Genomic DNA, 15,904 nt, shown 5'->3' with positions numbered 1-15,904 from the left:
ATCTTTATGACGACTATAACGTTAGAGCATGACATTCTGAGATGAACACTAAAATAACCCTGTTCCTGTTTTGTCCCAACTAGCCACCAGACCAACTGAGCTAATTGATCAGTTCAATGATTGACTCAACTCAACACACCTGAGCCCTATACTAGCCTGCTCCGGGTCAGGCGAACGCAATTTATTCTGAAAGGTTGCGTCATCATCCCCTTCATTTGAGGAAAATGACGGATTAAATATTCTAATCCAATGTTTGTGTTAAAAGTTATGTTAATACCTATCAAATGTAGTAATGACAGAATGCATTTAAAATGTCACACGGTAGAACCTTTTGAATGAATTAATACAATTATTGTATCGCATTGTATCGATAGGAGAGGGGGGAAAGGTGCTCATGCATTAATACGCACACCAAAACCGGCATTAACGATAATAAAATAAAGACCGCACTTCTAAGACTTCTCACACCATAGCCTGCTGAATTTGCAAGCTAACCTTAATTTAATTTCGGCACAATGAAAATGTATCTGTTTCGGCATTCTCAATGAAGAGTTCGACATGCACACGCAGCTATAAACCGTCTAGAGTTAACAGTAGGCAGGCGATCAATATCCACCGTCATTACGGAAACCATCTAGCATCGGAAGCAAACAAAACGGGGCGGGACCTACCGGAATTGGTTGAATAGGAAGTCTTTGAGTTTTACGTTTGCAAAACAGAAACAGCGTAATGATTACACCCCTGACTAGTTTAAGAAAACCATGAGTCGATCCAGCTTCATTCCTAGTTATATCCGAAGAGGAAGAGACGCCCAAATCGGAGAAAAATCTCTCTCTCTCTAGCAGTTGTTTTTTCGCCCACCAAGCAAGAAGTTTCATAATACTGACATGTTTTTAATCAAGCATATTCATGTCATGAGGCTAGTAGCATAGCATCTCTCTCCATTGAATACTGGCCGTTGATGTCAACAAACCAAATCGAATATTAAAAAATAGATAATAATGAGCTGTATCCACCAATTCAAACGGATAGGCAGGAGCTAGACAGCCCACCGTGCTGCTTTGTGAACGACTTCCATTGTTAGGGTGGAAAGACATGTCAGTATATCCATACATTTTGGTATACCACTCCGGGCTTCCAGGTAGGTTAAAACAAAAATATTACATGCCTTAGGCACTACAGGACCAGGGTTGCCTACTCCTCTGCATTAGAGGTTGCAAGCCTGTTCAATTAATTATATGTATTTGTTCTGACAGGTAGAAAGAGAGTCCTGACCCAAATCCTCAGTTTGCTCACGTCTCTCTTTAATCATCATGAACAATGTTGTAATGCTCGATTTGTCACACAACATCCAAGTCTTTCCTGTATGTGTACAGAGGAGATAAATGTTTCAGTGTACAAAACATTTTGTTGCTTACACCGCACTCTCTTATTCAAAAGCCAGTGATAAGAGGTTTGCCTATTGAATAATGAACACTCCAGTGGATCAAAGGTATGCCATCCACTAATGGTCAAAATACATGTTACCCATTGACTAAATCGATAACCTGAATAATACAGCCAATCCACCCATGAGTATGACCCAGTCACTTTACTTTTTCAGCACTGCAGATCTCATGTTAATTTCAGTACCACGCACTGCATGTGCATTAATTCATATGCACTATGTGCATTTATATAGTTTTTTCTCAAAAGATTGCTTTGAACGCCTAGTTTGACTGTTGATCTCTCCATGCCTGCTGCAGGTGTAAGGTCTCTCCGATGTGGATCTTCTGATGCCTCTTTAGGTTCTCCCCACGGCTGAAGCTCTTGCCGCACTGGCCGCAATAGTATGGCTTCTCCCCTGTGTGGACCCTTTTGTGCTTTTTGAGGTCCCCGGCCTGACTGAAACACCGGCCGCACTGAAGGCAGCAGTAGGGTTTCTCGCCTGTGTGACAGCGCTGGTGGATACGCAGGTTCCCCACCCGGCTGAACGTCTTGCCGCACACAAAGCAGCTGTGCGGCTCATCCCTCCTGAAGTGTTGCCTATGGTGTTTCCTCCCGTCCCTACTGTTTTTCCCAAACCCAAACCTCCTCCCGACGCTGTTGTGACTCGAGTGGACGAATACGAGTTCGTTATATGGTACAGTGCTCACATGAGACTTGTGAGCATTCGTTGTTGGATCGTAGCGTGTGGAATTGCAGCTTAAATCGACACAATCAAAGGTCTCCGGGATAGTCAACGGTTCGGGTGCTGAGCACTCGGTGGGCTCGGGTTCCGTCTTGATAACAGTCAGATTGATGCCAAGCTGGGTGTTTCCCTGTGAAGTGCTATTCAAGTCTGAGTGCGAGTCATTTTTCACACCCTGAGGCACGTCGACCGAAACGGCTTCATCTGATTGCCGTGCCACCTCCTCGTGATGCCCGGGTAAGGTTAAGGTAAAGTTACACTCTGTCTCATAGTGTGCTGTTTGATCCAGCTCCAGTGCATTGTACTCCTCCTCCTCCTGCCTTAGTCTCACAGTCTGTTCGAAAGTGAGCGCTGGTTTCTCATCTACCTGTGTGGGCTCTGGGCTGTCCTGCCTCAGACTAGGGCTCCAACCCTGCTCTGACGGTTTCTCGATGGCCACTCTTCCACGGCCACCAGTCGCAGGAAATGTTGCAAGTTGAGCAGCTGCAAAACAAAACAGTCAAAGGGTGAACTTGAGCAAGCGGCAGAAAATGCCATCTTATTGATTATGTTGGCCAGCGACCCACCACCACCACTGAGACACTATCCGGACTCACCTGTGTTCTCTCTCTTCATCTTGTCCTGCATTTCCTGCAGTCTTCTCCTCAGACTCTCATTCTCTCTTTGAGTTCTGGCTGTTTTCTCCTGGTATTCTGACACAGTCTCTTTCACCACCTCCAGAACCTCATGCACTGCCACCGTCAGCAGCTTTGCCACACGGGCATTCAGACGCTCAATTTTGGACATCCTGGAAGGAACATAAACAGAGGAGTCTGCTGGTCTGGACCAAAAACAATTGCATTACTTTCATGATAAGCAAACAGTGCAGTGTCAATTCACCTGCCACTAGATATTGATAGGAGGGATTGACTTATTGAATGACATATTGAGCAGCTTACCCAATTCGAACAGAATGCTCAACCAATGAGAATGCTCATTGGTTGGTCACCCTCTTTGGTTGACCTCTGTAGTGTAGTGTTGCACAGTATACTGAAACTTCAATACTTGAACATGGAAAAACGGTTCGGTACTAGAATTTGTTACTTTCTGTACTTCTGTCAAATGTGTCTCAAGTCGTATAATGATTGAGAGGATGAAGTCTTTCAGCCCAGCCGATGTCCCCTTCTGCAGTGAGCGCACCGTTCATGCCTCTTACCTGCTCCATTTACTCATTGCTAGCTCCCCACTCATGCTGCACAGAAGTTACCACACTTGAATAATGCAACACGGCATGTGGAAATGTTGAAACTGTTAACAAAACAATGTCCATACAGGCTAGAATCCTAATACAATGCAAGATGATACCGGTAGCTTCCAGTTGTAATTGTAGGTTAACTTTCAATGCTAGCTTACAGCTGAAGCTAACATCAAACAATTCACAACCCTAGCACTTTGTGATATAATGCAAATAATTATGCAAAATATGCCGATTTCAAAGCTGCCACCAAAAACGTTATTAATTCACTTAATCATCTCTGCATCACGTCCAAAGACACTTTCCCACCGTCTGTAACGTCTCCCTCAACAGACTATATGGACATTTTTCCCCCTCTTTCTTTCTCCAACTTTATTCAACCAGGTAGGCCAGGTGAGAACAAGTTATCATTTACAACTGCGACCTGGCCAAGATAAAGCAAAGCAGTGCGACGCAAACAGTTGCACATGGAATAAACAAACATACAGTCAATAACACAATAGAAAAAAATCTATATACAGTGTGTGCAAATTAGGTAAGATTAGGGAGGTAAGCAATAAATAGGCCATAGTGGCAAAGTAATTACAATTTAGCAATTAAACACTGGAGTGATAGATGTACAGTAGATGAATGTGCAAGTAGAGATACTGTGGTGCAAAGGAGCAAAAATATTAATAAATAACAATATGGGGATGAGGTAGATGGATGGGCTACTTACAGATGGGCTATATGTCTCATCATGAATGACTTCATTAATGGATTTTATAGAAGAGATTGTAAATGTTGATCAGTACAATAAAATAAGTCCCAATTGGGAGGGAAACAGGTTGTCATCTGTAGCCATATTAAATAATTTTTAAAGTATTTTCTTACAACTGCATTGTTGGTTATGGGCTTGTCAGTAAGCATTTCACTGTACGGTCTACACTTGTATTCGGCCCATGTGACAAATACAATTGGATTTGAATAGTGAAAACAAGCACAATAACTCAATGTATGCACTTACTCATTGAATACGCTTACACCTGTATTTTGAATAGGCCGCCGAGGCCATCTTGATTTACCATGTTTACCAATAGAGGTTTACCATTCAAATAAATGATTACCGTTAAGTAGTTACATTGGTCAAAACAGTCAAATTAATCATGATTGTACAATTTATTAATTGATGCATACATGGCTGTCTCTGAAAAATGTTGACATCAAATTTAAAATGTAATGATATTGAACTCAAAAGATATCCAACGATAAAACAGAGCAGTAACGTTCGCTGAGTTATACGTCTGGATCAAGTGCCATGGTATCGAGTTACTAAACCTGGTATCGAAAGAAATTCTGGTATCGTGACAACACACTCTAGTGTTGGAAACTCAGCCAGTGAGTGGGATACACTTTGTGTATGACACTCAAGTTTACACAAAAAAGTCAAACAATAGATACCTCTCTTTGTTGACCCTTATCCGCCGACTAGTGTCCAAAACAACAGACTAGTTTGTATGGGGAATGGGCTAGCCAGCTAACGCGTTAGTTAGCACAGTACACCACAGTCGCCAGAAAAAAAACGTGTCCAACCTTTGGCTTACAACTTTTTAAAGTAATGTTGATAAAATGTACATTGTAAACGAAATAATCCTCGTATGAATACAGGTTAACTAATTGAACTAAGGTTCATGTTTTGGTGGAAAAAAAACACGCAGCAGCCTCTAAGTGTGACGCCCGCTGTGAAGCAGGCAGGAATAAAGAAGTACTTCCAGGTCACGGATATTCTTCGATGAGGTTGAAAAGCGGTTGTCATCCAAAAAAGGTTGCATTACCACCACCTACTAGACTGGAGTACAACTCCCTTAATAAACTTTGTTTATTTTTTATTTTTTTAATAATAAAATAAACAAATTCTCTACACTTACCAAAAACCCACTCCACTATTTAAATCTATTTAGTCCTACCCCAGGCCAACAGCCTGAAAGGATGGGAAATTACCACTCAATACACCCTGTAACTCTTCTGACATCACGTTTCGCACACCCAATTACCTCTCTGCAGCTGTCACCACCATTTTTCTGTAACTGACGTTCCATCCCTGAAGTACAGTTGATAACCATTGTTATAAATGAAAAAAAATCCAATCTTACTGAAACATAACTTTTTTTGGCCTATCCCTCTGTACTGGTTCAGCTCTACTACTCACACCACTCCTCGCAGGATCCCTCCCCTTGACCCATCTTCCTCTTCTTTCTTCACTGGCTCAGCATATGACAACTTCTGCACTACTCTAACCCTGGAAACCTCAACCTGCCTCTCTCGCACCGGACGTTTCTGATCCACAGCCACATGAGCACCCCAACAATTAACATATACCATTACTTTCCCCAATGCTATACATTCTTTTGTCTCATGCCCTTCTGCACACTGCTCACACCTAGGACACTCCCTCCTACAGACTGCTGCCACAATGCCCATGAGCTTAACACCTGTAACAACATAATGTATTCGGCACAAAAGCTTGTACAGGATATATATATCCTAACATCACTTTGTCGGGCAAAGACTCAACATCAAACCTCAAAAGGACAGACAATGACTCTTCTGTTTCACCACTCACACCACCCTGTCTGCGTCGGACCAAATAACGAGCGCCACAAAACCAGGTCACAGATTTTCTTCTTCTTTAAATGTGTATTGGTGGATCGCAACTAACTGAAAGGTGCATACACCACCACCTACTGTACGGGAGTGTGAGGATGATCACAGACTCCCAATTCATCTGTTTTGTCTATTGTTCTGGAAAGTGAATTCATTACACTTTGTGACACAAAAAGGGAAGGGAAGAAAAATTCCCCTACCATCTAACCTTACAACCAATAAAACCTCACCACTATTCCACTACCTGACCCTATCTGATCCTACACCAGGCCGGCATTCTGGGAGGACGAGACATTATCGTTCAACACACTTTGTAACTCCTCTGCAGTAAAATATCAATAACCCAAGTACTTCTCTGCTGCTGCCACAACAACATCTATTTTCTGTTATTTACATTCCATTTCTGTGTTACAGTTGATAACCATGGCTATGAACGCTAAGAAGCCAACCATACTGAAGCACATGTTATTCCGATCATTCCCTATTGGCCTCAGCCGAGAACAGAGAACCTCTTACATGCCGACCAGACCGGAAATGTTGCGTGCGCGAGCATAGCAAGATAAGTGTACACATACATGTTATTCAATCATTGCACCCACGCTGCTCGCACACATTAGCAAGCATCAGCGTGGTCAGGCACTAAAATAGAACTTGGCTCTATTTGTGACGCTCAGCACGCTGCAAGTCCTGCCTCTTCCATCTCCTCATTGGTTTTTAGGAGCAAATACCCATGTGCCATCTCCTCATTGGTTTTTAGGAGCATATACCCACATGGGTGATTGAAAGGTGAACTGAGGTCCACACTCCAGTTGGTTGTGGTAATGCACCTTTTAAAGTTGGTTGCCAACCGCCACATAAATTCCAAAGAAGAAGAAGAAGCCTGAAGGAGGAAAGATTACTAGAAACAAACGTTTACCCTTTTATCTGTGGATTAATTGTCGGAGTAGAGGACTTTGAGCATTTCAGGTAAAATAACAACCCAATGTTTATATCCCAGGATAAAGTAGCTAGCAACAGCTAGCTAGCTAAATGCCCATAAATGTTTAATGCTTTTCAACCTGTCCCCAAATTAATATAATTGATTCAGAGTTTCTTTAGATATTTCAACCTGTGTGTCCTGATCAGTTTTGGTGTGGGGACAAAATCAACATGCATGCGATGGAGTGTGTGGTCAGCATGTTAGGATCCCTAGCCCTGGACTCATATTCCTCTACTTCTTCACTGTATCCAGAAGGGTTTAACATTAAAAAATGTTTTTCAAAACATACACGTACAAACGACAGCATTACTAAATAAACTAAAGTAAATAAAGTAACACAATAAAATAACAAAAACGAGGCTATATACAGGGGCTACCAGTACCGAGTCAATGTGCAGGGGTACAGGCTAGTCGAGGTAATGGAAATAATTTGTACATGTAGGTAGGGGTAAAGTGACTATACATATATAATAAACAGCGAGCCACAGCAGTGTAAAAACAAAGGGGGGGGGGGGTTAGAAGCTATTGTTCAGCAGTCTTATGGCTTGGGGGTAGAAGCTGCTATGGAGCCTTTTGGACCTAGACTTAGTGCTCCGGTACCGCTTGCCATGTGGTAGCAGAGAGAACAGTCTATGACTTGGGTGACTGGAGTCCTGACATTTTTTGGGGGCCTTCCTCTGACACCGCCTAATATAGAGGTCCTGGATGGCAGGAAGATTGCCCCCAGTGATGTACTGGGCCGTACGCACTACCCTCTGTAGCACTTTACGGTCAGATGCCGAACAGTTACCATACCAGGTGGTGATGCAACCAGTGCTCTGACGGTGTAACTGTAGAACTTTTTGAGGATCTAGGGACCTGTGACAAATCTTTTCAGTCTCCTGAGGGGGAATAGACTTTGTCGTGCCTTCTTCGCAACTGCCTTGCTGTGTTTGGACCATGATAGTTTGTTGGTGATGTGGACACTAATGAACTTGAAGCTCTCAACCCGCTCCATTGCAGCCCCGTCGATTTGAATGGGGGTGTGTTTGTCCCTCATTTTCCTATAGTCCAAGATCAGCTCCTTTGTCTTGCTCACGTTGAGGGAGACGTTATTGTCCTGGCACCACACTGCCAGGTCTCTGACTTCCTCCTTATAGGCTGTCTCATCGTTGTCTGTGACACTGTTGTGTCGTCAGCAAACTTAATGATGGTGTTGGAGTCGTGCTTGACCATACAGTCATGGGTGAAAAGGGAGTACAGGAGGGGAATAAGCACTCACCCCTGAGGGGCCACCGTTTTGAGGATCAGCATGGCAGAAGTGTTGTTGCCTACCCTTACCATCTGGGGGGCAACCAATCAGGAAGTCCAGGATCCAGTTGCAGAGGGTTGTGTTTCGCCCCAGGATCCCTAGCTTAGTGATGAGCTTTGTGTGCACTATGGTGTTGAACGCTGACTACAGTCAAGTAACTTTTTTTAACCTTTATTTCACTAGGCAAGTCAGATAAGAACAAATTCTTATTTACAATTACAGCCTACAGCGGGCAAACCCGGACAACACTGGGCCAATTGTGTGCTGCCCTTTGGGAGTCCCAATCACAGCCGGTTGTGTTACAGCCTGGATTCGAACCAGGGTGTCTGTAGTGACACCTCTAGCACTGAGATGCAGTGCATTAGACTGCTACACCACTCGGGAGCCCAACCATATAGGTGTTCCTTTTCTCCAGGTGGGAAAGGGCAGTGTGGAGTGCAATTGAGATTCTGTCATCTGTGGATCTGTTCAGGCGGTATGCGAATTGGAGTGGGTCTAGGGTTTCACCCACGTTGATGTGAGCCATGACCAGCCTTTCAAAGCACTTCATGGCTACTGACGTGAGTGCTCCGGGGTGGTAGTCATTTAGGCATGTTACCTTCACATTCTTGAGCACAAGGACTATGGTGGTCTGCTTGAAACATGTAGGAATTACAGACTCGGTCAGATAAAGGTTGAAAATGTCAGTGAAGACACTTGCCAGTTGGTCCGCGCATGCTTCGAGTACATGGTAATCTGCCTGAATTTTGACCTGTTTAAAGGTCTTGCTCACATCGGCTACGGAGAACGTGATCACACAGTAATCTGGAACCGCTGGTGCTCTCATGTATGCTTCAGTGTTGCTTGCCTCGAAGTGAGCATTAAAAGGCATTTAGCCCATCTGGTAGGCTTGCGTCACTGGGCAGCTCACGGCTGGGTCTCCCTTTGTAGTCCGTAATAGTTTGCAAGCCCTGCCACATCCGACGAGTGTCAGAGCCGGTGTAGTAGGATTCAACCTTAGTCCTGTATTCACGCTTGCCTGTTTGATGATTCTTCTGAGGGCATAGCAGAATTTATTATAAGTGTCCGGGTTAGTGTCCCGCTCCTTGAAAGCGACAGCTCTAGCCTTTAGCTCGGTGGGGATGTTGTCTGTAATCCATGACTTCTGGTTTGGATCTGTACATACGGTCACTTTGGGGATTTGAGGAAGCTGGTGACTGAGGTGGTATACTCCACAATGCCATTGGATGAATCCTGGAACACACTTGTTTTCTCAATCAAAGTAATATAGATGTATGTATGAGCATACAGTATATTTCCATTCACAAGGATACACTGTGTAGTAATGAGCATTTTAAGCAAAAGCAATGCGCCAGAGTTAATGCAGGAGCGAGAATGCTTTTTAGACCACCACTACCATGCACCGTTGGACATGAAACATGTCAAAGGCAGCAACTGCGCTTGCTCCGTCAAATGCCCACAGCGCAAAAAGTAACAACCGAGGCCTTCTTCATCCAAAACCACTGGTGAAGGAGAGTCTTTCAGCACGGAGGCTATGGACGTGTCAGGGACTGCTGGAGTCTATCAACAAAAAGCTGACGAAACTGGAGATGCTAGAGACAATCCAACAGAGCATCTCAGAACTGACACCTAGTTTGGAGTTCAGCCAAAAGGAAAAAAGACAAACTGAAGGAGAACAAATCTTTGAAAGGTGCTGTACAAAACATTTAGAATGCAGTTGAGACAATTCATCGGGAGAATAGAACACTGAAGGAGTCACTGCTTGATGTACAAATTCAAGGAATGTTTCGTGGATTCCTGAGATAGACTAAATCTAACCAGATGATAATGTGAAGGAATTTATGACTGAAAAGCTGAAACTGCCCTCCAATGTCGTGGAGAAAATCACCTTCTCCAGGGTGCATAGAATGGGGAAACCCTTCAGAGCCATACCACACGCAATTATTGCGCTCTTTAAACATTTCCAACAGAAGGGAATGGTCAAAACCAAGGGCAGAGAATTAAAAGGAACCAACTATGGGATGAATGACCACTTTCCCCATGACATAAACCAGAGACGCAATGTACTCTATCCTGTTATGCGAGAACACAGGGGGCCGGGGTGACAGAGTTGCAATGGTTGTGGATAAACTGTACATACCGTTGAAGTCAGACATTTATATACACCTTAGCCAAATTACATTTAAACTCAGTTTTTCACAATTCCTGACATTTAATCATAGTAAAAATTATTTGTTTAGGTCAGTTAGGATCACCACTTTATTTTAAGAATGTGAAATGTAAGATTAATAGTAGAGAGAATGATTTATTTCAGCTTTTATTTATTTAATCACTTTCCTAGTGGATCAGAAGTTTACATACACTCAATTAGTATTTGGTAGAATTGCCTTTAAATTGTTTAATTTGGGTCAAACATTTCAGGTAGCCTTCCACAAGCTTCCCACAATAAGTTGGGAGCATTTTGTCCCATTCCTCCTGACAGAGCTGGTGTAACTGAGTCAGGTTTGTAGGCCTCCTTACTCGCACCCACTTTTTCAGTTCTGCCCACACATTTTCTATAGGATTGAAGTCAGGGCTTTGTGATGGCCACTCCAACACCTTGACTTTGTTGTCCTTAAGCCATTTTGCCACAACTTTGGAAGTATGCCTGGGGTCATTGTCCATTTGGAAGATCCATTTGCGACCAAGCGTTAACTTCCTGACTAATGTCTTGAGATGTTGCTTCAATATATCCACATAATTTTCCGCCCTCATGATGCCATCTATTTTGTGAAGTGCACCAGTCCCTCCTGCAGCAAAGCACCCCCACAACATGATGCTGCCACCACCTTACATCCGGTTAAAATTAACCTTACTAAAATAAAAACACAGAATCTTGGAATAATTTGTATATCACTGGTTAGAGGATGACTTGTAGAAGACAGCCAGCTACAGTTTGGATTGTTGCATTTTGTTTCAAGTGGGTCGTCAACGTGGAAAGGTAAACGCAACAAACACTATTTTGTTAATCACTCATATCGATATCAATTTGAAATCAGTAGAGCGAGGGCAAACGTTTGAGGTGTATGCACTGTTTAAACAAACACTATTCAAAGGCCACAATGAATCTGAGAATAATTTACATGGTTAGAAGAGAATTTGCTAAAAGACCGTAATCTAAATTCTAGAACAGGGGTTTTAAACTAATTCCAAGGAGGGCCGAGTGTCTGCGGTTTTTGTTCTTTCCTTTCAATTAAGACCAAGACAACCAGGTGAGAGGAGTTCCTTACTAATTCATTCTTTACTAACCCACAGACTCCTCGGCCTTAGGTGAAATGAGCTTGACACGTGTTCTAGAATGTCGGATGGAAGTTTTGGAAGACTGCCAAAACAGGGAAGGAAACAAATCAATTGCTTTGTTATTTAATTTCAACAAATCACGCCCCGCCATAGGATATCAACAGTGACAAGGATTGGTTGTTATTTGAGTGATAGTTTAACTCTCAAATCCATGAATTGGTACGAGGCCAGCGTCTTATATACAGGGAGCTTTCAAATTTTCCACGCCATTTGAGTTAGAAAATTTAAAGTAGAAGACCACCAGTCCATACCATAAAATCAACAGTGCAAAACCAATGATATTGCTCTGTTTTGAGCAATCGATTTTGTGTCATTGTGTTGACAATAAATGTGTATACTAACATCACTAATGAGGTACAAAGGATGTGCAAATACCCTCATTCAATGTGGTCAAAACGTGAGGTTGTGTAATGTAGTAAAACATTCTGTCCAAGTACATGAAATTAGAGTAACAGGGTTGGTTATGTTTCCACTTGACACTGCAGAAATATGTATTAGATGTTTATGTATTCCTATTAGTTGGTTGAATTTACATATTAATATTATGCCATTGGTCATGCTTGCAGATAGGGGGGAGATCGCAAACTTAAATTCTTCCCAGTCTAATATTGACGTTCAAGCGGTAGGTCATGTTCTGAAATACTGTATTCTATTTTTCATATTTACAATGTGTGCGAGTTCACTATGTACACGTCTTGATATACACTACTGTTGAAAAGTTTGGGGTCACTTAGAAATGTCATTTTCTTTCCATGAAAACATACATGAAATGAGTTGCAAAATGAATAGGAAATATAGTCAAGACGTTGACAAGGTTATCAATAATGATTTTTAATTGAAATAATAATTCTGTCCTTCAAACTTTGCTTTTGTCAAAGAATACTCCATTTGCAGCAATTACAGCCTTGCAGACCTTTGGCATTCTAGTTGCCAATTTGTTGAGGTAATCTGAAGAGATTTCACCCCATGCTTCCTGAAGCACCTCCCACAAATTGAATTGGCTTGATGGGCACTTCTTACGAATCATACGGTCAAGCTGCTCCCACAACAACTCAATAGGGTTGAGATCCGGTGACTGTGCCGGCCATTCCATTAGACAGAATACCAGCTGACTGCTTCTTCCCTAAATAGTTCTTGCACAGTTTGGAGCTGTGCTTTGGGCCATTGTCCTGTTATAGGTGGAAATTGGCTCCAATTAAGCGCCGTCCACAGGGTATGGCATAACGTTGCAAAATGGAGTGATAGCCTTCCTTCCTCAAGATCCCTCTTACCCTGTACAAATCTACCACTTGACCACCACCAAAGCACCAGCAGACCATCACATTGCCTCCACCATGCTTGACAGATGGTGTCAAACATTCCTCCAGCATCTTTAATTTTTTTCTGCGTCTCACAAATGTTCTTTATGATCCGAACACCTCAAACTTATATTTGTCTGTCCATAACACTTTTTTCCAATCTTCCTCTGTCCAGTGTCTGTGTTATTTTTCCCATCTTAATCTTTTCCTTTTATTGGCCAATCTGAGACATGGCTTTTTCTTTGCAACTCTTCCTCGAATGCCAGCATCCCGGAGTCGCCTCCACTATTGACGTTGAGACTGGTATTTTGTAGCTACTGTTTAATAAAGCTGCCAGTTGAGGACTTGTGAGGCACCTGTTTCTCAAACTAGACACTAATGTACTTGTCCTCTTGCTCAGTTGTACAACGGGGCTTTCCATTCCTCTTCTATTCTGGTTTGAGACAGTTTGCGCTGTTCTGTGAAGGGAGTAGTACACAGTGCTGTAAGAGATCTTCAGTTTCTTGGCAATTTCTCACATGGAATAGCCTTCATTTCTCAGAACAAGAATAGACTAACGAGTTTCATAAGAAAGTTCTTTGTTTCTGGCCATTTTAAGCCTGTAATTGAACCCACAAATGCTGATGCTCCAGATACTCAACTAGTCTAAAGAAGGATTTGCTTCTTTAATCAACACAAGTTTTCAGCTGTGCTAACATAATCACAAAAGGGTTTTCTAATGATCAATTAGCCTTTTAAAATTACAAACTTAGATTCGCTAACACAACGTGCCATTGGAACACAGGAGTGATGGTTGCTGATAATGGGCCTCTGTACGCCTATGTAGATATTCCATTTAAAAAATATATTTTTTTTTTAATCTGCAGGTTCCAGCACAATATTCATTTACAACATTAACAATGTCTACACTGCATTTCTGATCAATTTGATGTAATTTTAAATGGACAAATAATGTGCTTTTCCTTCAAAAACAAGGACATTTCTAAGTGACCACAAACCTTTGAACAGTGCCTGTTAGATATTTGATGCATCCTGGGATGTGTTTTGTATGTTATTGCTGTAAGAGCGAGTTAGCTAGCATGCTCTAATTGTAATGGTCACATTAGCTCCCAGTTATTCCCATGTTAAAACAGACAAATCACAAACCTACAGCCATCAACATACTGTTGTCCTGTACATCTATAGTGCTTCCTTGTGTCTATCGTCAGGTACCTTCATTTATTGTACTATTTTTGTCATTGTTATAAATAAACATTTCAATTTAGGCAGATAGTGTTCTAACACTGAGCATACAAAACATTAAGAACACCTGCTCTTTTCATGACAGACTAACCAGTTGAAAGCTATGCTAACAATATTTACATTCAGCTTTTTGATACATTCTAATCCATGAGCATGTAGCCCTTTACACTCATACCCATATATATGGGTTGAAAATGGCATATTTGGACACTAATAAGCACCTAAATTGGAACGTAGTGTACAGCAACATGCTATACATGGCAATTCACAGTATTGTGTGTTTTGCCTGATAAGACATTCTGAACTTGAGCACCACACGCAACAAGAAGTTGCCCCCATCCCTCCCGATAATTGGGCAACTTCTGCAATTTTGTTGTCTGTTATGTCATCATACACTGGGTTGTTCTGAACACAATGAACCTGTTCGTTTATGGGGAAGAAAATTTGCTGTGGCACACGCACCTGAATGTACTCCTTTCTATATGAACCAAAATTACAATCTGTTTCTCTGAATTGCCTTGTGAAAGCCTAACACTGTCAGATCATATAGGTAAAAGAAATGTACCTAGTTGAAGACTTCTTTGAGTCATAAAGGTGCATTGAAATTGATTAGGAACTGTAGACACTTGAGAGGCGTGTGGTCACTTGGAGACCAGTTAGTCCTTTCACCCTTGTCATTTTTGTCTTCCACAATTTTCCAGCAATAGTCTTGTTACTGAATGTATCCAGAGTAGTTTCCGATTTCTGATTACAAATGCGGCAAAAAGTACAGTAAATATAAAATACACATTTAAAATCAATGTAATGTTTGGATTAAGACTTGTGCCTGGTGAACTGTTGTGTACTCACCTTTGGTCTAATAATATCCCCATTAACTCAAAAATCATGGTTATGCATCTGCTTTTCGTATTTCTTCTGTAACAAACATGTACATTTAGCCCTATCCATGTAGACCATTTCCCACACGTGAAGGGTTTGCATGAATTAAGATGGATTTAAATGCATTCTTACTTCAGCTGCTTCAATGATAACTATTTTTAAACTTAGCATTTGAAGGCATTGTCTTTTTAAATGATTATTAACCTTTATTTAACTATGCAAGTAAGTTAAAAACAAATTCTTATTTTCAATGACAGCCAAGTGGGTTAACTGCCTTGTTCAGAGGCAGAACAACAGGTTTTTACCTTGTCAGCTCGGGGATTCGATTTTGCAACCTTTTGGTTACTAGTCCAAAACTCTAACCACTAGGCTACCTGCCACCCCCATCTTTTCTTGGAAGATATCTCAATATGTGAACTTTTTCCACTATTAATAATAATACTTTGAGCCAGCTGAGCAAGTGCACAAAGTTTCTACTAAAATGTCCTTTTCTAGTTGACATACGCTGTGTCCAATCAATCAATGTCTGGTTGTGTGAGAGTGTTTGGCTGTGGGATCGCCTAATCCAGTGGAGGCAAAGCTCTACAAAACTAAATTGTACAAAGCCTATTATTTGGCAGGGAATACTATTATCTACTATGTAGATCAGTGATTCAACACCTCACTTTGCTCAAGCTGATCCACTCCGATGAATTAGGGTCATTTTAAGGGGAGAATCAATGAAACAAACCACAGGACATTATGCTTACAGGGTAAGGAAACCAATATGTGATTTTGTCATTTCGGTGAACTATCCAATGAGCCTGTAAGTATCAAATGCTGTCACACA

The 15,904-nt window shown here is 41.8% G+C and overlaps 1 protein-coding gene across 3 annotated transcripts; it reads right to left on the bottom strand.

Moving 5' to 3' along the window:
• Positions 1 to 1,282: 1,282 nt before the first annotated feature.
• On the bottom strand, positions 1,283 to 6,057 carry LOC135504764 (zinc finger and SCAN domain-containing protein 30-like). 3 transcript variants are annotated; one of them, XM_064923615.1, is made up of 3 exons: positions 5,438 to 6,057; positions 2,767 to 2,957; positions 1,283 to 2,653 (listed from the first exon to the last, which is right to left on the bottom strand). In XM_064923615.1, the coding sequence occupies exons 1-3, from the start codon at positions 5,458 to 5,460 to the stop codon at positions 1,710 to 1,712; spliced, it is 1,158 nt and encodes a 385-aa protein (XP_064779687.1). In that variant the 5' UTR covers positions 5,461 to 6,057; the 3' UTR covers positions 1,283 to 1,709. The 3 variants fall into 3 exon arrangements, with proteins under 3 accessions (XP_064779687.1, XP_064779689.1, XP_064779688.1); XM_064923617.1 differs by lacking the exon at positions 5,438 to 6,057 and adding an exon at positions 3,109 to 5,429; XM_064923616.1 differs by lacking the exon at positions 5,438 to 6,057 and adding an exon at positions 4,845 to 5,429.
• Positions 6,058 to 15,904: the final 9,847 nt, after the last annotated feature.

The sequence above is a fragment of the Oncorhynchus masou genome, chromosome 18 (assembly GCF_036934945.1).
Source record: "Oncorhynchus masou masou isolate Uvic2021 chromosome 18, UVic_Omas_1.1, whole genome shotgun sequence".
Lineage (NCBI taxonomy): Eukaryota > Metazoa > Chordata > Actinopteri > Salmoniformes > Salmonidae > Oncorhynchus > Oncorhynchus masou.
The sequence above is the reverse complement of the archived record's forward strand: the minus strand, read 5'-3'. Positions and strand labels throughout refer to the sequence as shown.

What these genes read in the sequence shown, in the direction of transcription:
- LOC135504764 (XM_064923615.1), bottom strand. Translation starts at nt 5,460, where the DNA reads ATGGTGGTGACAGCTGCAGAGAG. An exon ending in GTGGTGACAGCTGCAGAGAG is followed by an intron (nt 2,958 to 5,437) that starts GTAATTGGGTGT and finishes TGTTCCTTCCAG; the next exon opens with GATGTCCAAAATTGAGCGTC. An exon ending in GATGAAGAGAGAGAACACAG is followed by an intron (nt 2,654 to 2,766) that starts GTGAGTCCGGAT and finishes TTTGTTTTGCAG; the next exon opens with CTGCTCAACTTGCAACATTT.